The sequence below is a fragment of the Galleria mellonella genome, unplaced genomic scaffold (assembly GCF_026898425.1).
Source record: "Galleria mellonella isolate WM207_F2 unplaced genomic scaffold, CSIRO_AGI_GalMel_v1 utg746, whole genome shotgun sequence".
NCBI classification, from domain to species: Eukaryota; Metazoa; Arthropoda; class Insecta; order Lepidoptera; family Pyralidae; genus Galleria; species Galleria mellonella.
Genome location: NW_026442148.1, coordinates 2,492,131 through 2,518,420, shown reverse-complemented (window position 1 = coordinate 2,518,420; position 26,290 = coordinate 2,492,131). Strand labels below are relative to the sequence as shown.

The window sequence follows — 26,290 nt, the reverse complement described above, 5'->3', positions numbered from 1 at the left end:
GTCACATTTGAAATCGGTTTTTCTGTCGGACATAATCTTTAATCAGTAATAAAAATAACCACATTATGCTACTGGTTTTTAAAGTATTAAATGTATAAATTCATATAATACATAATGCAGAGACAATATATATTACATTGTGAAATTAGAACACAGAACTTTATCAAAGATGAGATTAATTAAAAAATAAAATGTCAAAATTGACATTTCAAATGTCACTATTCCGAGCTTAGAACGAGGACTGTAAACATAGAAGTACATATTTTTATTTATATTAATTAATTGAGATTTTGAAATAAAAGTAAACAGAACAGAAGTTTTCCCGCCATTTTTCTATTGAAAAAAAAAAAACTCCGCCCTGTTAGATACCACATCTCCGAAGTGGTTGTCAATCGAAGAATACAATCGAATATTAAACGTTTTAAATGAAGCCAGCCTGCATTATTCTATCAGGTATCATCGTGATCGCAATCATGGCTGTATGTGTGATGGTCAAGTTCGCGACGGAGATCAACGTTGAAGAGAAAAAGAGGGACTACTTGCGCGGAGGTAGGATTCACAGTTTGGCGAAATCAATGGGTATTATTGCGTTGGAAAACAATTATTCTCTGTCAATCGCCGAGAGGTTTCCGTACGTAGCTGCCGTGACCAGAAACTCGTCGTCCACTTGGTCCTTTGCCTGTTTCGCTAGTGTCATACTAGTGAAGTGGATCGTCACCTCGGCCCACTGTAGGAAACCGGGCGCGACTCACCGCGTACTCTTATACCATGATTTCACAAGGAATTATATCCATACGTATCCCATCTTAATCTGGCGATTACACGAGAAATTTAACAGTAGCAATCTGACCCCAAAATACGATATAGCCGTTGCAAAATTGAATGTAGACTCCTATCCTTTCACGATGAAATCAGCGGTGATAAACGACAAACTTGTTACTGACGTGGAAGCGAGCGTTTGGAAGACTGTATCTACAATGGATAAGAGAATGTATCTGACAAATGACATTGGCCAATTCGACGTGTCCCTAGCGACGAACGACAGATGTTTTGAGAGTTACGGAATGGAGCTAGACGAGTCGCTGCTATGTGTCGATATGACGGAGTACGAGGATTGCTTCGTCCACGAGTTTGGACCGATTTTCACTGGAGACAAAGTGGTGGGGGTGCTGGCGGTGAAGCCGAGGGATTGTGATGTGAAACTGGCTATATTTACTAACGTCTCGTACTTCACTAACTGGATTTTGAGGTCTACACACACCACTAATTATGGATGATGTATATATATATATTACTATTTAGAATGATATACTGTATCCTGCAAAACATAGCTTGAAAAATTAATAGAATCTAAAACGAACAACAGTAAATGCAGCCAATAAACGCATTGTGATGTTAATAATTTAGACATGCATTGCTAAATGAACGATCCATTGCAAAAACTCGGTTAACCAATATAATATATATAAATATTATATATTATATTGGTTAACCGAGTACATACATATCTGTCACGCCTGTCTCTATATGTATATATATATATATGTATATATATATATATATATATATATATATATATATATATATATATATATATATATATATATATAGTTAGAATCATAAGATTTACAAGCTTTTATTTCACTTGCTTCACTATGAAAATCTTTCCGCTCAATTTTACAATATATTTTTTTTTATCATTTGCTAGCGTCCGATTGTGTTAATTCAAATTCTGATTGTGACGGTGATAATTATAGATTTCTTCCATAGGGGGGGGGGGGGGGTGTACTGATTGACCTGTTTTCATCATTCATAATAGGTGATATCGTCTCACACTGGTGCCTCGCCAGCGTATACCGATAGCGCAGGCGAAGTTACTATTCCGTTTTCACACATAAAAGAAAAAACAGTTGCTAAATTTTTAGTACGTAATAAATTGTAGTAAGTTGCCAGTTATTTTTCCTAGTCAAGCATTTTTTTTTAATTAATTATTATATATATATATATATATATATATATATATATATATATGAATATATATATATTTATTCGAAAAAAATCCGGCTTCGCACGGAATGACATTTTTACAACATTTTAAAAAGTGGTTATTGTAACATAACGATAATAGTTGGACATATAGTATCGCGACGTTTTTTGTAGTCATTGATATTTTCTTCAATATTGTAGAACATACTTTTGTTTTATCACCAATAGCTTCCGCAGCGCACGCGACCAAACATATTTTATAGCATTTTTTACACCTTCAGTTACGTTACTAAAGTTCTAGTAGGGATCCCTAATCTTTTCTAGCAATAAATATAGCCTATGTTACTCAGATTGAATGTAGCTTTCTAATGGTGAAAGAATTTTTGAAATCGGCAAAGTAGTTTTTGAGTTTATTCATTACAAACATACATACACACAAAAATACAAATATTTCCTCTTTATATTATCTATATATATTAGTGTAGAGTAATGTCAAAAACGTAATAAACAGCTTTTGCAATAAGAAATGGGCCTAGGTCAGCGTAGGATCCGGACAACTACATGTTGACTGGTCTTATTATGATATAACCTTCAAAATGTACACTCAAATCTCATTCACTTTGTATTGGAGGTCTTCTTAGCTGATAATAATACGCCGAACCTTTTTTTTTATGCAACATAGAATCGCAAACAATCTGACGGCCCACCTGATGGAAAGTAGCACCGTCGCCTATAGACATGAGCAGTACCATGGACATAACAGAGTATACTGTTTCGCCCATGATACCCCCCATGCGTTGCCATTCCTGAGGACTCAGGTGTTATTCCTCTGTACCCTGTAAATTCACAGCCATATCCCACCCTTCAAACCGAAACACCCATGCAAACAACTGCTTCACGGTTGAAACACGAATGGGACAGAGGTATCTAAGCAAACGACTTTGTACAAAGTCTCCCTCTGGTGTAACCCTCCATAACAGTAAAATTATAAAGGATGACGATTTAAAAGAGCTTGTAAACAAGCCTCTTTGGATAAAGAAAATTTTATTTTCAACTTAAACATTTTTTTATATTAATATTATTAATAATACAATAATAATAGGAGCTTCTCAAGTCGACTGTATTTTTTTTACAACACAGGGGGCAAACGAGCATGCGGCCCACCTGATAGTAAGTGACTACCGCCGCCCATGATCGCCCACAACGCCAAAGGCGTTGCAGGTGTGCTGCCGGCCTTTTAAAAAGGAATATGCTCTTTTCTTGAAGGTTATGTTGTCGTATCGGTACGGAAATACTCCTGCTGGAAGTTGATTCCAAAGAGTGGTTGTGAATGGAAGAAAGTGTCTTGAAAAACTCACGGTGGAGGACCTCCACTCGTCTAGATGTATTTCTTTTATGTTTGTTACCTCATAATTTCTGGGAGGAAATAGATTGTTAGTAATGGGATCTAACTGACCCATTGCTAGTAATACAGGCCGATCTCCACGCGGTTCCCACTGGTAACCATCGTGGTTAATTCTAGTGCAATTCGTCACGATGGACTAACTGACCTGCTTTTGTACTCACCTTTCATCCCTCACTGGTGCCCCGCCAGCGTATACCAATAGCGCGGGCGGGGTTACCATTCCATTATCACCCATTAAAAAAAAAACCTCATAACTCCGTCAGTTGTAAACCGATTTCGAAAATTCTTTTTTTATCTAAAAGGATATACTTACAGATTAGTCCCGTAGAAATTTTATCAAAATCCATTGAGTAGTTTAGTTCTGAAATCATAATAACTGGTTTGTTACAGTTGAAGTTAGCTTTGTTGTTTGTGGAACATAATTTTCAATTATCGTATATAGTGCACGTAGGTACTGGTATATTACGCTATTACATTGCCAATACCGGACGGATTTTCAAAATTCAACTTTCAAACGATAGTCTTTACTCTCGTGTTGATTTCATTTTAAATTTGCAACAAATAAAGCTGTCGTTTATTTCTCTGTGAAGCAAAAAACTACTTGTTGCGAAACCGGACGGCTGAACCGCACTTTAAATCAAGGTTTTACTCGACATTTTAATATTTTAATTTCACTAATGGACCTTAAAATATAAAATACACGGCCTATATCCCCACCCGGTGACCTCTCTCCATATTATAAGCCAAACAAGAACATAACTGCATTTACTTGTTTTAAAGTATCGGTGTGAACGAAAAGATTACATACATTTGCTTGCAAGGAAACAATTTTTAGGTTTTATATTGTTTATATTAACATGAGTTTTGTATTGATAATAATTTTCATAACAATACTTCTATTGTTTCGGATATACCTTCGTCTTAATGTAAAAATGTGCGTCACAGATGTTTCGATGGCAGGCAAGGTTGTAATAGTTACAGGAGGAAATACAGGAATTGGATTCGAGGTCGCAAAAGCACTATCGGCGAAAGGAGCTCGTGTTATACTCGCCTGCAGGTGTGAAGAGAAAGGCAATCTTGCCCGGGACAGAATTATATCCGAAACGTCCAACCACAAAGTCATCTTTAAGCTGCTAAATCTAGCGTCATTGAAATCCGTGAGAGAATTCTGCGAAGATGTTAAAAAGACAGAAGATAGGTTAGACGTTCTGATAAACAATGCTGGAGTAACCAGTAACTCAGATAATTACACGGAAGATGGGATAATTGAAGCCCTGCAAGTCAACCATTTCGGGCCATTTCTTCTCACGTTGCTTCTGCTACCTTTACTAAAGAAACAGCCGAGTCGTATAATAAACACGAGTTCTATAATGCATTTACTGGCAAATATCAATTTGGGGACTATAAATGAGAAGTATAATACTGATATAAATTGTTACATGACCAGCAAGCTCTGTAACGTACTGTTTACTGTGGATTTAGCGAGGCGTTTGAAAGGAACTGGAGTTGTGGTCAACGCTGTTCACCCTGGGATTGTAGATACCGGTATAGTCCGGAATGTGAACGCACTTTATGGGATATGCTTCAGGTTTTTGTGCTGGTTTTGCTACAGGAGTGCGGTGGAAGGTGCCCAGACGACTATACATCTGTCGGTGACTGACGAAGGGGCGGAAGTGACTGGTAAATATTTTGTGGATTGCGCTCAAAGTACCATGTCTTGGAGAGTGAAAGGGGCACTCGGGAGGCAGCTATTTGATCTATCCGTTAAGATGGTTAAATATGATGACAATGTAGATTGTAAGAAGTAAAATTATTAGTGGGAGTTATTTATTTATTTAAAGTTATTTATTTATAAACATCTCTAAAACCGCGTTTTACGCGGTTCCAGGAATTTTTTCTCCCACGAACACTCAGGTTATGGAATGAGCTCCGTGCCGAGGTTTTCCCAAACGACTACAGCATGGGGTTCTTCAAAAGGGGGGTAAAAAGGTTTCTTCAGGGTCGGCAACGCGCGCGTAATACCTCTGGTATTGCAGGCGTTCATAGGCTACGGTAACCGCTTACCATCAGGTGGGCCGTATGCTTGTTTGCTACCTCAGTAGTATAAAAAAAAAAGTTTAGTGCACAAAGAAATTCTACGTACATTTGGCGGACTTAACACCGGACGGTGTTCTATATCAGTCAAGTATTGGGCGAACAGAGAAATAAGTAGACGATGCGTTAATAAATTAAGGAAATATAAAGTAATAATATATTCATATATTATAAACGTATAATAAGACTAATATAAACACACACAAAGTATGTAAAATAAATAAATATATATATATACATTAATAAATACATAAAATAAACTATAACAAATAATTAACTGTAGAAGAGCAAATATAATATTCTAGGATTAAAACAGAGTAACCAGCAAAGTTAAGTTTAAAGGGAGTTCAATAAAATTTTTTAATCGATGCCACGATGAATCTCTGGTACGGTAACGGTATACGCTGGCGGGGCACCAGTAAGGGATGATAGGTGAGGATGAAAACGCAGGCCAGTTAGCCCATCGTAATTAATACACCTAGAATTCAGCATGGTTGTTTCGAAGGGGGACCACGTGGAGGTGGACTTGACAGGGTATGTTGTTAGCAATGGGGCTAGTAGTTCCCATTACTAATAATCCCTTCTCTCCAACAGAGGCAGACTGTACAGAAGTACCTCTGTCTTACTCGTGTTTTAACCGTGAAACATAATATAAATATAATATAACCTGAAGTACCAAAAGTTTTTTTTTTATACAACTTAGAATGGCAAACAAGCTGACAGACCACCTGATGGACAGTGGTAACCGTCGCCTATAGGCATGAGCAGTACCGTGGACATAACAGAGTATACTGTTTCGCCCATGATACCTCCCAAGCGTTGCCATTCCTGAGGACTCGGGTGTTATCCCTCCGTAACCAGTAAATTCACGCCATATCCCACCCTTCAAATAGAAACACAGCCATGCAAACACAACTGCTTCACGATAGAAACACGAATGGGACAGAAGTACTCAAGCAATCGACTTTTGTACAAAGTCACCCTCTGGTATAATATGATCCAATTAGAAGAATGTCACTGTATATACACTTAGATGTATGTAAGAGATTTCGTCCGTTCTGACTCTGACCGCGACCCGGTGACAAATATTGACAAACAGTCTTATCCGTTTAAGTGTATGAGTGTGATTTTGGGAGAGATGCGTTCACGTAGATATAAATAACAATTGGAAGTGACCGTTTACTACAACATACGGACGGACAAACAGACGTGAAATATTTATTAAATAATATTATCTAATCCCCGCCACTATAATAATATAAATACTTTATTATATTAATATAAATACTAGAGGGTGACTTTGTACAAAAGTCGATTGCTTGCGTACCTCTGTCCTATTCGTGTTTCAACCGTGAAGCAGTTGTGTTTGCATGGCTGTGTTTCGGTTTGAAGGGAGGGATATGGCGTGAATTTACTGGGTTCACAGGAAAAACACCTGAGTCCTCAGGAATGGCAACGCATGGGGGGGTATCATGGGCGAAACAGTATACTCTGTTATGTCCATGGTACTGCTCATGTCTATAGGCGACGGCTACCACTTTTCATCAGGTGGGCCGTCAGCTTGTTTGCCATTCTAAGTTGTATGAAAAAAATTTATTCAAACTACAATTTGGTCCATAAATGAGGAATTTCGCGACTGACTCTTGGCCACAACAGAATATCAGTGTTTTGCTCTTTTGAGGGCAAAGCAATAAACTGAGTTGTGACCATTTTGTATTACTGTGGCACACACATGAAGGGAATAAAAGGAAATTGTTATTTTATATATTTTGCTTTTTGTTTTTTCTTTTTGTTGCTTTTTTTGTTTTTCATTCTTTTATCTCTTTTACTGTGTATCATGTGTATGTTTTTATTGTAATTTGTGTGCTGTAAGTAATGTAAATAAATTATCTATCTATCTACCATTTTATTAGTAACAATTTCCTTACAAACTATGTTAGTAAAAAAAGAAAAGCAATTAAAGTGAACATTTAATTAAAGCAGTTCACTCTGTTGTGAGCCAACCGACTAGAACAGCATCTGAATGAAATGCGTAACGATAGGCGAGTTATATTTCTCGCCTATTACTTTCAGAATGCTGTTGGTTCTTGTCCTAACCCTGTATTTCTGGGGGGACGGGATTGTTAGTAATAGGGAGGTTTTTTTTTTTGATGGGTGAAAATGGTATGGTAACCCCGCCTGTGCTAACGGGATACGCTGGCGGAGCACCAATGAAGGGTGATAGATGAGAATGAAAACAGGCCAGTTAGCCCATCATGATGAATTAATTCATCAGGAATTAGCCATGATAGTTTCCAGATGGAACCGCGAGGAGGTCGACCTGGTTGGGTATATTGCTAGCAATGGGATTCTCAGTTCCCATTACTAACAATTCCTTTCCCCCCAGTAATAGGGAGGTTAGTCCCCATTGCTATCAATAGACCCTATCGGGTCAACCTCCACGCGGTGGGGGGAGGGATTGTTAGTAATGTAGGCTACCTGTCACATTGCTAGTAATATACCCTATCCGGTCGACCTCCACGTGTTTTCCACTGGAAACTATCGTGACTAATTCTTGTTGAATTCTTCATGATAGGCTAACTGACCTGCTTCATCCTCACCTTATCATTTTTTACTGGTGCCCCGTCGGTGTATACCGATAGCGCAGGCGGGGTTACCATTCCATTATCACCCATTATAAAAAAAAAACTGACCTGCTTTTTCAGTTTCACCTGTCATCCCTCACTGGTGCCCCGCCAGCGTACGCTGATAGCACAGGCGGGGTTACCATGCCATTTTCACCCATAAAAAACCCTGTTTGTCTATGTTGTATGTAAATGTCTCGTCAGAGGTATAAAAAAAAAATTAAAAGGGGAGTTTTGTTAGTTGCCACGCTTGGAAGGCGGGTCGACAACCGCAGTTAGGTTTTGATAATGTTTTAAGAGGGACGCTGCTGCCCATCCTGTGTCATCCCTTAGTCGCCTCTTACGACGTCCACAGGAAAGAAAGGGGTGGCCCGTTCTATGCGGGGACCACACGCAGTTTGCTGATAATGCTGGAACATTCCAGTAAAACTCTACATCTGCAACAACCCCTGCTAGTAAGGGATTTAGTGAAGCTATTTGTACAGATTTTCGCGGTCACGCGTCGTGCGTCGCGCCGAACCTCGCCGAACGGCCGCCGATCACCGACCGCCGGTGACGCGTGACGGTACAACCTTTTGCTCGAAACCGTATCGGAAATCGGAAAGGGTCGTGCACTGAAGTTGGAATGACAATAACAACATATCTACCACATAAAAATAATAAATAAATTTATTTTTTATTAATGTAAACTTAGTTATAAGCATTTTTAAATAGTTATTTTGTTATTATCATATTTTTATTATGGTCGTTGCAACGAATCGAGAGGTTCAAGCTGGTATTTAGGTGTTCCGGCCCATAAGTGACAGCAATACTCCATGTGGGGCCGGATTTGCGATTTGTAGAGCATTAATCTCTGATCCGGCGTTATTGATTCTACAGTTTTGGAATGCAATTTCAGTTGAGAAGAGCAGCCAAGAAACTCAGCTGTTATTTTCTTTACATAAATATTGAGTTTGTAAAAAAGTTGATGCACAATTGTATGTGTATTTAATGACTTTAAAAAAGAAGGTCCTCGATTCATCCGGATTTTTTTTTTTTTTGGTGACGATATTACACGATTATCGACGATTTTTATATTCGATATGGTTTTGTGAAGATTACAGCTGACATTTTTCAAAACGAAGCAAATAACAAAACAAAATCTGTCTAAGCAAATCTTACATCATCATCATTTCAGCCATTATGCGTCCACTGCTGGACATAAGCCTCCCCCATAGACTGCCATAAGGAACGGTCCTGCGCCACCTGCATCCGCTGACTCCCTGCAATGCATTGCTCTATCTAGTGGGGGTCGTTCTACAACAACAGGGTCTTCTCCTTGCCCGCCAAATAATGTGTGGGCGGGCGAGGTAGGGGCCTCGGGACGTACCCTTTTACTCCGGCTTCTACTCCGGAGGCGACGACCTCCGGGTCGCTGGATTTGCAGCCGGCATACACTGTTGGTCTGTGTATGCCGGCGTGGTGTTGTCGTGGTCTGGTCGTCCTACTACTCGTCGTCGTAGCAACTCCTGGCTCGCTCCCCCCCCCCCCCCAATGGTAAAATTTACATGTAAACTCACAATTATAATTAAAATTAACGCATGAAACATCTCATCGTACATACTGTATTATTAAGCGACTTAAAATAAAACTTCCAAATCGGTTTATAAATGACGGATTCTGAGGTAACAAACAAACAAAAATACAATCAAATTGAGCACCTCCTTTTTCGGAAGTCGGTTGAAAATCAACAATAATTTAAAATTTAAAATTTTATTAGTACATCTCATTTTTATTGTTAACCGTCTGATATCCAATTTTTATTTATTTTTACTATTTAAACTAATCGACTGAATAAATTTAATTGTATTATCCTTAATATTTTAATTAATGTTATTTTATTATTATATTATTTCGTAATGTTTAAATGCTACAAAAAGTTTTAAAACTAAATCATTGTAATTTTTATTTTCAATATTTGTACGCTTGACCTAAGTAGATTTTGTAAGGTACTTTTAATTTATAAGATCAGATGTTTTATACCCAAAATCTTAGTAAATAAAATTATTGTAAATAAAATAGAAGATTTGCACGCCATTTATGGTAAAATATGGAGGCGTAATAACCTATTAATGTAACATCTGTAATACCCATATTTGAGTAAATAAATTTATTATTATTATTATTAATAAATTTTAATATAATAAGTACATATAACTATGCAGAATAAAAAATTGAAACTCACTCACTAAATTCCTAAGAATTCTCTTTTAAATAACTTTTAAGTATAGAATATTGGGAAAAATAAGATGAATGGGTACTGTATAAAGCGGACATGTAGAGATTCTATGATAAGAGCAATGAACTGTCAGACATTACGATTTATATGTATCTATACTACATCTTGGATATCTGTATTCGATCAGGAAACTGCAAGCAGCGGGGGAGCGCAGCAAACCCCTCAGCACGGCCGATACGTCGTAGCATCGACGTGATAAAATTAATGGCCCATACTCCGGCATTCTCCAACTGCACCGTATCTCGGATATTTATTATAATTTACTGACTTTTAGGGAGTAATCTCCGTGTATATTCGATGGCCACAGATAGAGCGATGTTTTTTAAAAAATGAATTACTCTATCTGTAAGGTTTTAAATTTTTGCCACAGAGTAAGTAATCACTATGTTATAGTTTTAGGCGGGAAATTTGATCGATCAATAAAAAAAGTTACGTTGAAAATTTAGATTGTAAAATATGGAATATTTAATGTAATAATTTTCTGCCTAACTTGGTTTAAATTTATGTTAGAATATGTATTGTATTGTATTGTAAAGTCTTTATATGTTTTTCATATTTAGTACTAAAGTGTGATGGTAAGCGGTTACCTAACCTGGATTCATAGAGAGGATGGGATTGTTAGTAATGGGGAGCTTAGTTTCCATTGCTATCAATATAGGGTACATTGATAGCATCAGGTCGACCTCCACGCGGTTCCCCTTGAATACTATCGTGACTAATTTATCGTTAAGGTCACCACGATGGGGTAACTGACCTGCCTTTTCATCCTCACCTATCATCCCTTATTAGTACCCCGCCAGTGTATATCGATAGCACAGGCGGGGTTACAATGCTATTTTAATCCATTAAAAAAAACTTGGATTCTTAGTAAAATCCTACTATTATTAAAGCGAAAGTTTGTAAGGCTCTTAGAGAAACGTAAGTACGTTATACCAAGTCTATGATAAAGTTGGATCAATGTTTATCACTCTTTCACACAATTAAAGATTTTATCCCACAAAAAATCGACTTAACCTTTTTTTTTGCTGACGGTCCACCTGATGGAAAGTGGTAACCGTCGCCTATAGACATAAGCAGTACCATAGACAAAACAGAGTATACTGTTTCGCCCATGATACCCCCCTTCGTTGTCATTCCTGAGGACTCGGCTGTTATTCCTCTGTACCCTGTAAATTCACGCCATCTGTGACAAAACCAGTTTTTTTAATCTAAAAACTGAACTGCTCACCTCATTTCGATAATTTTTTTCTATAGGACCAATATGTATATCTTTTCAAATAAAAAAAAAAAAAATCCAAATCAAGGTTTACAACTGACGGAAGTATAGAGTAACAAACATAAAAAAAAATTGAATAATTCCGCCATTGAAGTATTAGTAAAACCTAGTTTCACAGCTTGAGACTTCATGGAAGAAAACTCCTCAAAATCACACTGTACATGATTACATAGGTTCTAGCTGTAGGGTGAGAACTCCCTGTTGATGACGCATGGTGGCCATAAGAGGTGACTCAGCGGTTCATTTGAAAAGAACTGCTCAGTAGAGTTAACTTTCCATTATCATCTATACAAAAGAGCCAGCCGCGCCACCAATCTGGAAATTACTACGAAAACTAAAACAAATCTTTAAACCATAAATTCTAAAAACTACCGACACAAACAAATTAAATTATCTCAGTTTACGAACAAATACATTTTAATCTAAACTTTGAAGCATTTTGTCCCCTCGCTATGTAAAAAAAAAATACCAATCTAAGTGATAGCACAATCCACGCGATTGCTCAAAACATTCGCACCCCTAGCTTGTGTAATAAAATTATTCATAACTGTAATTCCGTCCTTGTCTAATCCCGAGAAAGTCGAATGTGAAAGAGAGACGGACGTAGCTGCTCACGCAATTTATCATAGTTTCGCGGGGGAGAGATATTTAGATATTTATCTGTTATATGACAGTAAGTAATTCTGTAACAACACTACGAGATAAGAACACAACACGGAGTTCTTATTTCGAATTATGTTTTATTTTTAAAACTAGTTGACGCTACCACGCATAGAACAGATCCTGACTTGTCCCAATTTTTTTTAATACTACATATTCGTATTATTACGGGCATGTACCTAGAGGAATTTAGCCAAATCGGTCTATCCGACCATTTTAAGTTATCAACAAACAACTTTTAATTTTTTTTCGTATAATATACTGACAATCATAATTTAAAATATCGTTCCATAACAAGAATTGACACCAAAAAAAAGTACAGTACACACACTATGCTGCCCCTAATGACACTCGTTTGCTTTGCAGTCCCAAAGTTTTGGAAGACTGCTCTGGTGCATCCGATCCCTAAAAAAGGAGACCGCTCAGATCCAGCTAACTATAGGCCCATAGCTATCACTTCCTTATTCTCGAAAGTCATGGAATCAGTTATTAACCATCAACTGCTCCGGTACCTAGAGGATCGCCAGCTGATCTCAGACCGCCAGTACGGCTTTCGACGGGGACGCTCGGCTGGTGATCTTTTAGTTTATTTAACACACCGATGGGCAGTGGCAATCGAGAATAAGGGAGAGGCCTTAGCTGTTAGTCTGGATATTGCGAAAGCCTTTGATCGGGTGTGGCATAGGGCACTAATCTCAAAACTACCTTCGTTTGGGTTGCCTGCGAGATTGTGCAGTTGGGTCGCCAGCTTTCTTAAGGAACGTAGCATTAAGGTCGTAGTCGACGGAGCATGCTCTGACTTAAAACCTGTGAATGCTGGTGTCCCGCAAGGCTGTGTACTATCTCCGACACTGTTTCTTCTGCATATCAATGATATGTTACAGATCAGTGATATTCATTGTTATGCGGACGACAGTACAGGAGATGCATTATACACCGGTCATGCAAAGATCTCGCGGGCACATACCGATGAGCTCCGGAACAGACTTGTGTCTGAAATCGAAACTTCACTCGATAAAGTTTCGATCTGGGGTGAACGCAATCTTGTTCACTTTAACCCTAAGAAGACACAAGTCTGCGCGTTCACCGCAAAAAAGACACCGTTTGTCGTATCACCTCACTTTCAGGGCACTTCCCTTGATAATAAGTCGAGTCTGGGGATTCTTGGCGTCGATATATCTAGCGACGTCCAGTTTTGCGGTCATCTGGAGGAAAAAGCTAAGATAGCTTCCAAAAAGTTGGGGGTGCTCAATAGGGTGAGACGGTATTTCACGCCAGAAAACCGCCTGAAACTGTATAAAGCTCAAGTGAGGCCACACATGGAATACTGTTCTCACCTGTGGGCAGGAGCGCCACAGTACCAACTCCTTCCGTTAGACCGCATTCAAAGTCGGGCAGCTCGAATTGTTGACGATCGGCGTCTTACTGTCCGGCTCGACCCACTGAAACTGCGTAGAGATGTTGCATCTCTGTGCATCTTCTACCGAATTTATCATGGGGAGTGCTCTGAAGAATTGTTCGGATTGATACCTGCTGCAGATTTTCACCATCGTACAACCCGCCATAAACTAAAATTTCATCCCAACCATCTGGACGAGTGGCGGTCCTCCACCGTGCGTTTTTCAAGGCACTTTCTTCCACGCACAACCACTCTTTGGAATCAACTTCCAGCAGCAGTATTTCCGAACCGATACGACAACATAACCTTCAAGAAAAGAGCATATTCCTTTTTAAAAGGCCGGCAGCACACCTGCAATGCCGTAGGTGTTGTGGGTGACCATGGGCGGCGGTAGTCACTTACCATCAGGTGAGCCGCATGCTCGTTTGCCCCCTGTGTTGTAAAAAAAAAAAAAAAAACTTCTCTTGGTTGGTCTTAAAATATGTTCCATATCATTAATAAAAAATACTTTCAGTTGTGTAATTGGAGATAATCAATAATACTAATTCATTACCTTTGATTCACCTTTATTTTTATATTTATACATATAAATATCGATTTCCTCTACTCCCCAACAGATGGCGTTATTTCGGTAATAGTCAACCGAATTACAAAAAGGTTTTTCAAATTTTAAATTCATTCCGTTCCAGACAACAAAATCTATTTTGTTAGAAGTAAACTTAATATTTATGTTAGTGGAAAAGGTTATAATTTAATAAATTTAATAATGAGAGGCATTCGGTCAGGACGGCGACAAAACAGGGCGTGGTTATTTTGTGTTTTAGCATCGTGCTCACGAAATGCCCTATCACAGGTGCATCCAGGGCGTGGTTGTTTTGTGTTTCAGCCATCGTCCTGACCAAATGCCCTATCACAGGTGCATCCACATCCTCAGCTATCATTTTAAGAACGGTGTTATCACTCTTCCACATTATTTTCACTGTGGACGTAACTTTCTTACGAGTGATGGCATGGAAACAATTAATCCGCGCTTGTGCGAACATTTCTGAAGCGTTACAGAGGCATTATTAGATTAGATTATGGACCACACTTCCTCATGAAATTAGAAATAGCACAAGCGGAGGGGAAAGGCATTGTTAGTAATGGAGACTGAGAATCCCATTGCTAGCAATATACCAAACCAGGTCGACCTCTACGCGGTTCCCCCTGGAAACTATCATGGTTAATTCCTGATGAATTCATCATGATGGGCTAACTGGCCTGTTTTCATTCTCATCTATCACTCTTCACTGGTGCTCCGCCAGCGTATCCCGTTAACGCAGGCGGGGTTACCATACCATTTTCACCCATCAAAAAAAAATAGCCCATGCATTGGGATTTTAAAACCCCGTCTGAAGAATTATCACCTCTCACAATGCTGATGTACGTACTTATTATATCTGTGTATTATATATAATATATATCTATCTATTTATATGTATTTACTTATATATATTTTTATTTATTTATTTTAACTATAACATTTAAGTCGCTTGGTACACACGTGTGACTGTAACTACTAATTAACTGTCAGTTTTCTCATATTGAGTTCGCTGGAAGAAATCTCTATTAGAGATAAGCTCGCCTTTGTGCCACTATTATGTTTGTTTTTACATTTCAATAAGCTTTTGTGTGTACAATAAAGAATATAGAATTATTAGCCCAGTCGGTGAGTCTCACTTCCTTCTTTCTATATCCGTCAATGCATGCTCTTCTGCTGGATTGTAAGGATTCCTAATATGGTGTCTAAGCAGGTGAATAAAATCCCATAGATTTGCTCTGAAGTTTGTCCTTATAATCTACTATCTAAATTGGTACAATCGAGTCCGAATTTATTACGATTTTGTAAATGTTTTTTTTTTTAATTATTTTTATAATATTGTTTTGAAACCGTTTATTCGATATTAATCATGGACATAACAGAATATTCTGTTTCGCCCATGATACTTTTCAACCATTCCTGAGGACTCAGGTGTTATTCCTCTGTACCCAGTAAATTCACGCCATATCCCACCCTTCAAACCGAAACACAGCCATGCAAACACAGCTGCTTCACGATTGAAACACAAATGGGACAGAGGTACCCAAGCAATCGACTTTTGTACAAAGTTTCCCTCTGGTAATGTAATTTAATTATTTTTATAATATTGTTTCGAAACCTTTTATTCGATATTAATCGTAAAATATCTTGTTATATTTCTTTTCAACTAGTCGAGTCGCGATTCAGTCTTACCGATTCAATTTTGATTTGCGGTAGATTATCGTCAAAATCTATCATATAATATACGATTTTTATTTAATTTTCATCTATGCTATTTTATACACTTATTCAATTCTGATAAAAAAAAAATTGCAACATGTAAATCAATATACGTGTCCCGTTTACACAGACGAAGTTGCGGTTGCGGCGATATCTGGTGATTTAATATTTTTTACGTTAATGAACAAATTCATTAGCGAAAAAGCAAGCAAAGAAAAAGATTGTTAGCAATGGAGTTTGACAGCCCCATTGCTAGCAATATGCCCTTATTAGATCAACCTCCACGTGGTTCCCCCTGGAAACCATCTTGAACAATTCTTGTTGAATTCGTCATGATGAGCTAACTGACCTGCTTCATCCTCACCTATCATCCTTTACTGGTGCCCCGCCGGTGTATACCGATTGCGCGGGTGGGGTTACCATTCCTTTATCACCCATTAAAAAGAGGGAGACTTAAAGAGATATGGATGGATTGTATGAAATTTGATTTGGTCAAAATGGTAGTAAATGAGGAAATGACTGCAAATAGAGGAGAATGGAAGAGAAAAACATATCACCGCGACCCCAAATAATAATTGGGATAAGGTTAGGAAAATGATAATTAGTCTAAGACATTAATTTTTTTTTAATGGGTGATAATGGAATGGTAATCCCGCCCGCGCTTTCGGTATACACCGGCGGGGCACCAGTGAAGGATGATAGATGAGGATGAAGCAGGTTAGTTAGCCCATCGTGACGAATTCAACAAGAATTGTTCACGATGGTTTCCAGGGGGAACCACGTGGAGGTCGACCTAATAAGGTATATTACTAGCAATGGGGCTGTCAAACTCCATTGTTAACAATCCTTTTCCCCCTAGTCTAAGACATTAATATTAAAAATACGTAGGTATCTGTAACAGAAGTAGTTGTTTCTACAAATTATTTTGCTATAATTTTTTTAGTAGGCGTTTTTAAGAAATAATGTTTGAAAAATCGGCCCGTTTCATTTGTTACTGCCTACTTTCCTCCCTAGAGGCTAAGTAACCTTGATGTGCACTTTAGTTCAATTAAGTTATTAAAAAATTTGAGCGTCAGAGCCAGTTCCTAGCTGGTTAGTTCTTTTGTGGACTTTAAGTGGATAACTTAATAAGTTCTTTAAGTAGACTTTAGAGGGATGGCAAGAGACGTGTCTGAATTCAATGACACCTTTTGTACATTGATAGTCCAATCCCATGTAACTAGATTAACTTAACTAACTTCTTTAGGGTCAGCAACGCGCGCGTAATGCACCTGGTATTGCAGGCGTTCATAGGCTACGGTAACCGCTTACCATCAGGTGGGCCGTATGCTTGTTTGCCACCTCAGTGGTATAAAAAAAAACTAGGTACTCGTATCTACTAGCCAGCATGCCATTATGTCTAACCTTGTCGAAAAGAGAGGGAATGGGGATTGTCAGTAAGTTTGTCCAACTGCTTCGCCAATAAATATACTGTATTAGGTCGATCTCCACACTCTGGGGGGAAAGGGATTGTTAGCAATGGAGTTTGACAGCCCCATTGCTACCAATATGCTCTATCAGGTCGACCTCCACGTGGTTCCCCCTGGAAACCATCGTGAACAATTCTTGTTGAATTCGTGACGATGGGCTAACTGACCTGCTTCATCCTCACCTATCATCCTTCACTGGTGCCTCGTCGGTGTATACCGATAGCGCGGGTGGGGTAACCATTCCATTATCACCCATAAAAAAAAGATCTTCACACTCCGAGGGAAAAGGGATTATTAATAGGTCGATCGTCACGTGATTCCCGCTGAGAAATTATTGTAGTTAATTATTGTTAATTCGTAACGATAGCTTTCAGCTTCACCTTTTATTTCTCATTGGTATCCCGCTAGCGTATACCGATAGCGCAGGTGGGGGTACCATTCCATTTTCACAGTTCGGAAATACTGCTGCTGGAAGTTGATTCCAAAGAGTGGTTGTGCGTGGAAGAGAGTGCCTTGAAAAACGCACGGTGGAGGACCGCCACTCGTCCAGATGGTTGGGATGAAATTTTAGTTTATGGCGGGTTTAGTTTGTAAGCATTTTAAAATTATCTATTGATTTCTAAGTAATTTTAAAAAAGAAATAGTTCTTAATTCAAATGTGAGTGTATGTGTTTTTTTTTAATACGCATTATTTATGTCAATTGTGTATCGATTTTCATAATTCTTTATGCAATTGATAAGATTAAGGGCATGCATTTTAGAGTCTATATATGGATTCAAAAGTAATGTTTCGACTCAAAACAGGTAAGGTTCAGATTTTAGTTCTAATTCATACTAAATAGATAGGCGTGTCACAGTATCGTCACCAATTTTGCACCGAATTTAATGATTGTTTTAAAATGTTGCTGCCTGTTGTTTTGCTCTCTTCCCATACAAATTTTAAACCGCACACATATTTTCTTGTAACAAAAAAAAAATGAATTGAATACTGGACTTAGTACATAGATATCGATCCTATTTGGTTGGACTAAATCCTTCGTAAACGACTAGTGGATACCAATTATAGCTAAGAACATATCATTATTGCACCTATAATATAAATGTTTGACACAATCAGAAGTAGGTCGGACGCTGCTTGAAACTAATGATTAGCTTTCTGTAGTTATGCATGTACATAAATATATTTGAGCGTCTGAGCCTACGCGAAAACCTTGTCTATAGCCAACGCAACTTACGACAGTTCCGAAGAAAACAACTCGCCACCTAAGCAACTATCCTAAAATGGTAGCACCAACACAGCATACCTTACGGTCAACGTTTAACAATGAATTTATAGTACTCCGAAATAGAACAGAAATAACTATGAGTCAAACTTGTGTTTTTCAACTCGATTGCGCTATGCGAATCGAAACTCGTCTGTGAATCAGCTGGACGAAAAATCAATACTGTCCACTCTCTCACTCTGTCAACGTAACCTTGTTTTAACAGTGTCTATTCCTAAATTTGGACTTTAATTGTGCAATTCATTCAGTTTTCCTGTTTAGCAAAGCAAATTTAAACAATCTTAGCCAATTATTGAACTAAATCACTAAATTAAAATTTACTTAAACTGGTGTGAATGTAGTCTCAGGTGATTAATGCAGTTTAATTGGTAACGCACCAGATGGCGCAGTAGTACTCGTGATGTTGTTACATACTGTATGGGCGTGTGAGTGCTTGTGTAAAAAAATAAGTGTTTTGTGATGTTTTAACCACTGACGGAGAAAAAAAACGGTAAGTTAAATATCTTAACGACACATTCTATCATATACATTATTCGCAAACCTGTGAACTTTACAAGAAACTGCCAGGAAATGGGAAATCTTACATCTGTGCGATCAGACGTATAACCCAGCCAAATTTAGGTTGCGTCAGTATTGTTGCATTTCCTAATGCTCCCGTTCACCTCATTCCGGTCGGGTTATATTCCCGCCATCTTGTGGCTGGAGCTTTTCAGGATTTCATATAAATATATCGATCGCTGTCCGTCTGTAACCTAATTCCATCGATATACGTGTTCTACACCAAGTATTACTTTTTAGTAGTTATATCATTCAAGTTTGAATTAATTCTTATTAGAAATATTTGGCTGTATGTTATTGTTGACACTACTTCTCAGAATTTAGTCTTGAAAAAAAAATATTCCTTAATTTAGCTGTATGTAGATATACCTATGCACTGAATGCTTTCTACTTTAATGTCTTCTTTTATCTGTTAACTACAGATTTAATGGGTTTATTAGATTAAAATGTTAATGTGTTAAATTTTGCGGCCTTGGTTGTGCTGCGCCTACATCAGTCGAAGTGACATCACAAATTTTAAATAGATTTTTAGTAAAGAACAGTTGATTTGATACTGTTGATTTTTTTTTTGTACGAGCTTCTTCGATATCAGTTAGCGTTCAAGTCGTGAAATCTTTAAATATGAACCTAAAACTCGAACATTATAAAGTTATCTAATTAGGCACAAACTGTATAAAATGTTTACTTCCTGCTTTGTGGTTTTATAATATTTTAATTGCATAATTTATTAATATCTCGCTAATGGCATATCTGAATAATTACTAGTTTATTATAAGTACCTACTTAAGTTTATACTTACGGTTATCTAACATTTAATAAACTATATATATGTATCAAGTAATACCTATATTATAAACATGGAGCTACCTATTAAATATACTGAAATCTTGCAAAAAGAATGATCAATATTGTTATACTCATAAAATACAAGTGATTTTTGAAATTGCCAAAATATATATGAAAATACATATTTATGAATAAAATGTTAAACTTTATTACTGCAATAACTAATAATAACAATCTTTATCCTTTATGTATTTTAAAATTATGAGCTATAGTCTCCTTTTAAGTATAATTAAGTACCTGTGTTAGGAAACTGCTCTTCCAGGGTTCCTTACCTATATATGTACATTACCTTACCAACTATTTAATAAAATTTAAAAAAGCAAGTATTATTGTTTGATTGTTATTCTATGTTTTTTTCTAAAGATCAATCAATCAAAGTTTTGTTTTTTTTTTTATAATTATGATCCCTCAAATTTTATGATAACTTCAAATGTAATGATAACTTTAAAATGAAGGCAACTGATTGATATATTAGATAATATTTATTTTTATTAAAATAAATAAAATAAAAGTATTTTTTATTCAAGTATATTTTAATTATGAGTATTTTTTTAATAGTTTTTTTTTTCATGATTTACCACTCAGCTCAGAATGTAATTTCAGACGAGAAGGAAGGGTGAGAAATTCAAGTGTTGGGTTTTTCAAATAAAAGTTTGCCATAAAAATGTGAATGAATTAAGTAATTATCACAAAGTACATTGTCATCGTTTCAGCCATTATCCGTCCACTGCTGGACCTTTAGTTAGGCCTATAACCCTCATATACTGTCTTTACAAATTTAATTTTTTTTTTTTAATGGGTGATGATGGAATTGTAACCCTACCTGCGATATCGGTATATGCTAGCGGGGCACCAATGAAGGGTGACAAGTGAGGATGAAGGCAGGTCAGTTGGCCCACAGTGACCAATTGAACAAGAATTAACCACTATAGTTTTCAGGGAGAATCTCATTACTAACAATCCCTTTCCCCCCACAAACTTCATATTGATAAAAATAGTACAACCAATTGAAGTATTCTTGAATAAACTAGTCCAAGAACAATGTGTTTCTTTGTAGGTATATTTAATTGATGGCAGAAAAAGGTAATCATCCATATCAGTGGGATACATATTTATTAATATAATTGTTTTTATAATAGACTTATTCATCATTGGACCAGTATATAGATATTACTATATATTACTCACCCCTACTACAATGGCTTATTAACACAATAAGAACAGGGGGAAAGGGATTGTTAGTAATAGAGACTGAGAATCCCATTGCTAGCAATATACCCAACCAGGTCGACCTCCTCGCGGTTCCCCCTGGAAACTATCATGGTTAATTCCTGATGAATTCATCACGATGGGCTAACTGGCCTGTTTTCATTCTCATCTATCACCCTTCATTGGTGCTCAATCGGTGTATCCCATTAGCGCAGGCGGGGTTACCATATCATTTTCATCCATCAAAAAAAAAAAAACAAGAAAATAATTAGCACAGTGATGGCAGAGAGCAAAACAATGTAATGTAACAATGGCTCAGATTATTATAAAAATCAGTTTTAAAATACACAAATGAAGCCCTTTTATGGATGATAATGGAATGGTAAGGGGTGGAGGACCCGCGCTATCGGTATACACCGGCGGGGCACCAGTGAGAGGTGATAGGTGAGGATGAAGCAGGTCAGTTGACCCGCCATGATGAATTTATTAAAAATGAATCATTATGGTTTCTATAGGGAACTGTGTGGAGGTCAACCTGCTTAGGTATATTGATGACAATACCTTTCCCCCAATTTTGAAATGTCTATCCATTTTGGACCCCCTAGTAAAAGAAAATACATTTTTTCAACTACAGTAAATGCTCTCTATAAACAACATTCTTTATATTTTATTTATTCTACTCAAATTTATTTATTCTACTCTTAATATTTTTCAGACAGTAAGTATTTTTGTACTTCTTTTTTTCCCCTATAAACAACTTTTCCCAATAAGATTTTTTTTTATTAAAACTGGTTCAAATGAGTTGCTTATATAGAACGTTCACTGTATTTCTATTGCAATATCTGGGGTCTAATTGAATTGGATTGAAAACCTGTTTTTGGATATATATATACATACATACATATCTGTCACGCCTGTCTCCCATTAGGGTAGGCAGAAACAATGGAACGCCAAATGCTTCGATTCAAACAAACCTCTTTCGCTTCTTCCACATTCATCAATCTTGTCATACACGCTCGTCGGTTACGGGTACTTTTAATTTGGCCCTTCTTCAGCACGTCGCCTATTTGGTCGACATACGTCCGTCTAGGGCGGCCCCTACCGACATCTCCATTCATTCTTGCTCGATAAATCTCTTTCGTAATTCTTCTTTCATCCATCCTCTCCAAATGACCAAACCAACGCAACATTCCTTTTTCAATTTTTGTCACTACATCGTCTTTCAGTCCACACTTCTCTCTAACCACACTGTTTCTTACTCTATCTTTTAAAGTAATACCACACATACTTCTCAAAGCTCTCATCTGTACAGCATTTATCTTACTTTCATGCTTCTTCTGCCATACCCACGATTCGCTTCCATACATGAGTGTTGGTGTCAGTACTCCTTGAATTATAGCAAGGCGAGCTTTGCTCGATACATTTTTACTTGACATAATCGAGAGCAGTGCACCGTTAACACTGTTTCCCGCTTTTACTCTCCTCTCAATATCTCTGTCACACTTCCCATCCCTCGTAAACAAAGAACCTAAATATAGAAACTCACTCACTTGCTCTACTTTTTCATCTCCTATCATAATCTGGCATGCCGTTAAACTTTCATTCCTCTCAAAAACCATTACCTTCGTCTTCTTCGCATTTATTTTCATACCTTTTCTTGCATACGCTTCATTCATTATAGTCACCATTTGTTGTAATTCATACTCCGACGATGCAAAAAGTACTTGGTCGTCGGCGTATAAAAGAGTCTTAAACAGAGACTCATTCATCCTGAATCCACAATTAGATCCTTTCAAATCGGTCAAGCAACTGTCCATAAATAGGTTGAACAGCCAAGGAGACGCTACACAGCCCTGTCTAACACCGCGTTCAATGCCAAACCAGTCTGTATAGACTCCATTTATTCTGACACAGGCATTTGAATCCTTATATAAAGATTTGAATGCCCGTATCAAATGGCTGCTCACCCCATACATTGCCAGTGTTGACCACAGTTCATTCCTCTCCACTCTATCATAAGCCTTTTCAAGGTCAATGAAGGCGCAGAAAACCTTCTGATGTTGAGCTAAGGTTTTCTCTGTTATGCACCTTAAGGAAAAGACTTGATCCGTACATCCCATACCCTTTCGAAACCCTGCTTGCACATCCCAAATTTTACTTTCCGTCTCATTCATCACTCTTTTAATCAAAATCCTAGCATACAATTTGCCTACAACACTAAGAAGGCTTATTCCGCGGAAATTTTTGCACTCCTGCTGTGACCCGCTGCCTTTATATAGTGGCACAATAACAGCTTTGCTCCAGTCACCTGGAACACAACCGGACCGCCAACATTTATTGAACAGCAGACACAGCAGGTCTACAATGATTTCTCCACCTTCTTTAAGCATTTCGGCAGATATTCTATCGAATCCCGCTGCTTTACCAAATTTCATAATCTTCATTGCATTCATTACTTCATCCATACTTATATCACTTTCACTGTCAACTTCTTCGTCCATTATTTCATTTTCAACATTATTTCTTTCACTTCCACGTTCAAATAAACTTTCAAAATATCTCTTCCAATGATCTAAGACTTCCTTTTGTTCCGTGATAACATTACCATCCATATCCCTTATCACGCCCATTTTCGGATCTCTCTTTTTACCTCTAGCTGTTCGAACTAAATGCCAGAAAAGCTTTTGATTAGCTCGAAAATTTCTAGAGAATTTCCTTTCATACTCATCCTTACATTCCTCTTTCTTTTTGCTTACTAATTCTTTAACTTTCTTTTTCATTACATCATACTTCTCTTTTGCAATTTTTTCAATGTCACTTACATTACCTTGCATTCTCTTATTAGCTCTGGTAGCTAACAAATCCATCCATGCCTTTTTCTTTAGAGCCACCATTTCTTTCACTTCGCCATCCCACCATACATTCATTCTCATCTTAACATCCTTCCTCTTACTTACACCACAAACTTGAGTAGCTATATCAAAGATTCCGCATTTAAATTCCTTCCAAAATTCTTCTATCTCATAGTTATCTTTCTTCAGTAGCTCTCTAAATCTTTCATTCAATCTTTCTTGATACTGATTTCGAACCTGTTCTTCTGTCAGTCTCTCTACTCTTACTCTTTCTATTTCTGACATACGAACACGTGGACGATGTCGCCATTTATTGAATAAGCCACCTATTCTCGATATCACCAAAAAGTGATCGGTTCCGACATTCGTACCACGATAGACTCTTGTATCCTTCACTTTCGCTCTCAATCGTTCATCCACAATTACAAAATCAATCATACTTCTCTCAGTTTGCCTTTGCCATGTATACATATGAATCAGTTTGTGACTAAACAAAGTATTAGTCACCACCAGATTTCTCTCCAGGCATACTTCTAATAAACTTTCACCATTTTCATTCACTCTTTTATCTCCAAACATTCCTAAATTCCTTTCATATCCATCGCGACGGATTCCCACCCAGCCATTAAAATCACCTATCAAAATAATTCTTTCATTCTCCTTACATTTAGTCATAATCTCTCTTACACTATCCCAGAAATCCTCTCTGACCTTTGGTGGCTTGGACATACCCGGGGCATAAGCGCAAAGGAGAAAAATACGGGTCAAACCAACTTTCAGTCGTATCCAGAGGAGTCTAGGACTTACAAATTCAAATTCTTTAACAGATGCATTCATTCTCTCTGACAAAATAACTCCCACTCCTTGGCTGCTTCTTTCAGAGTCATTAACTCCAGACCAGTACCCAGTATATCGGTCATAAGTAGTAATAGAGCAGCCTTTCTTTTTTGTTTCACTTACTCCTAATACATCAATTCTTCTTTCACTCATCATCTCACATACTTCGTCTATTTTACTATCCATACCTCCACAAACATTCATCGTTGCAATTTGGCATTCCTTTGCCCTCTTTTTGCCATTTGGGGAAACAGGGGAGACATGACGTGACCCGTGGCATAACGCATCGCCGTCGATGAGAAATTTGTCCCCCCCAGATACGATGGGACTGCCTGAGTTGCACTCAGGGACGGATTCTCCGGCAGTGCCGGTACCCTCCTGGGGTAGTTGCGTTTTAATTTCTCTTATCATTTTGAAAAAGAACTGCTCTTCTTAACATCGGATAGGGAAAGGAAATAGGTTACATTGGGAAAGGAATAGGTTATAAGGAAAGGAGGTGATAAGTGGAAAGGAACTATAGGAAAAATGGGGGATACTACAGCTACGGAGAGGACATAGGTTTTGTAACTGTAGTAGCTATGGAGGCCGGGGTTGCGTACCCGTATGCCCTTACTCCACAATCGGACAGATTAATAGAGAGGACATCCCATATATATATATATATATAGGTAATATTTTATTATATATTTTAATGTTTTATTTAACTGTATATTTGTTTATGTACACTAAATATTAATAGTTGTAGCACTTCAGCTGCCCGCTGACGAAACGCTTCCCAACTGTATCGGGTTGACTGGAAGAGATCTCTGTCAGAGACAAGTCCACCCTCGCTCACAATATTTATAAATGCATCAACACTGTGATTTACAAATGCAATAAAGAATATATATAAATATCGACTGGTTAATAGTTAGGCGCCATGTTTCACTGACCCCGTAGGCCGCTTCCTGTTCGCCGCGTCCTACTTCATCTAGCAACATCCAGTCCAGCTATTTTTAGCCATACGTCACGTTATACATAAATGTTACGGAAGTTAGCTTTGGGATAGTATATAGGTCATATTTAACTAATGATTCTCCTGCCGTCCTTGATGACTGCGAAACGACTGTCATCGTCAACATTGCAAATATATCGTCCCCCGTGGAAACCATCGTGCTGTATTCAAAGTGTATTTATCACGATGGGCTAACTGACCTGCCTTTTCATCCTCACCTA

At 37.7% G+C, this 26,290-nt stretch overlaps 4 protein-coding genes across 4 annotated transcripts in view; 3 read left to right on the top strand and 1 right to left on the bottom strand.

Moving 5' to 3' along the window:
• Nucleotides 1–282: 282 nt before the first annotated feature.
• LOC113511383 (trypsin epsilon-like) lies at nucleotides 283–1,321 on the top strand. The gene has a single exon (XM_026895009.3). The coding sequence runs from the start codon at nucleotides 426–428 to the stop codon at nucleotides 1,275–1,277; it is 852 nt and encodes a 283-aa protein (XP_026750810.2). The 5' UTR covers nucleotides 283–425; the 3' UTR covers nucleotides 1,278–1,321.
• Nucleotides 1,322–4,323: 3,002 nt separating this feature from the next.
• LOC113520950 (retinol dehydrogenase 11-like) lies at nucleotides 4,324–5,199 on the top strand. Its single transcript, XM_052901072.1, has one exon. It carries the CDS (start codon nucleotides 4,324–4,326, stop codon nucleotides 5,197–5,199), a length of 876 nt encoding a protein of 291 aa, XP_052757032.1.
• Nucleotides 5,200–8,604: 3,405 nt separating this feature from the next.
• LOC128202081 (craniofacial development protein 2-like) lies at nucleotides 8,605–25,486 on the bottom strand. The gene is made up of 2 exons (XM_052901071.1): nucleotides 24,610–25,486; nucleotides 8,605–8,723 (listed from the first exon to the last, which is right to left on the bottom strand). Exons 1-2 carry the CDS (start codon nucleotides 25,484–25,486, stop codon nucleotides 8,605–8,607), a joined length of 996 nt encoding a protein of 331 aa, XP_052757031.1.
• LOC113510226 (talin-1) overlaps nucleotides 18,987–26,290 on the top strand; it is a 135,915-nt gene continuing 128,611 nt past the window's right edge. The window contains 1 exon segment of the mRNA XM_052901070.1: nucleotides 18,987–19,263. The gene's annotated coding sequence lies outside the window, so the exon portion shown is untranslated.

Coding starts and splice junctions, on each gene's coding strand:
- LOC128202081 (XM_052901071.1), bottom strand. CDS start 25,486: ATGATAAGAGAAATTAAAACGCAACTACCCCAGGAGGGTACCGGCACT. Junction 8,724..24,609: donor GGATACAAGAGTCTATCGTG/GTACGAATGTCG, acceptor TTCCAACTTCAG/TGCACGACCCTTTCCGATTT.
- LOC113520950 (XM_052901072.1), top strand. CDS start 4,324: ATGTGCGTCACAGATGTTTCGATGGCAGGCAAGGTTGTAATAGTTACA.
- LOC113511383 (XM_026895009.3), top strand. CDS start 426: ATGAAGCCAGCCTGCATTATTCTATCAGGTATCATCGTGATCGCAATC.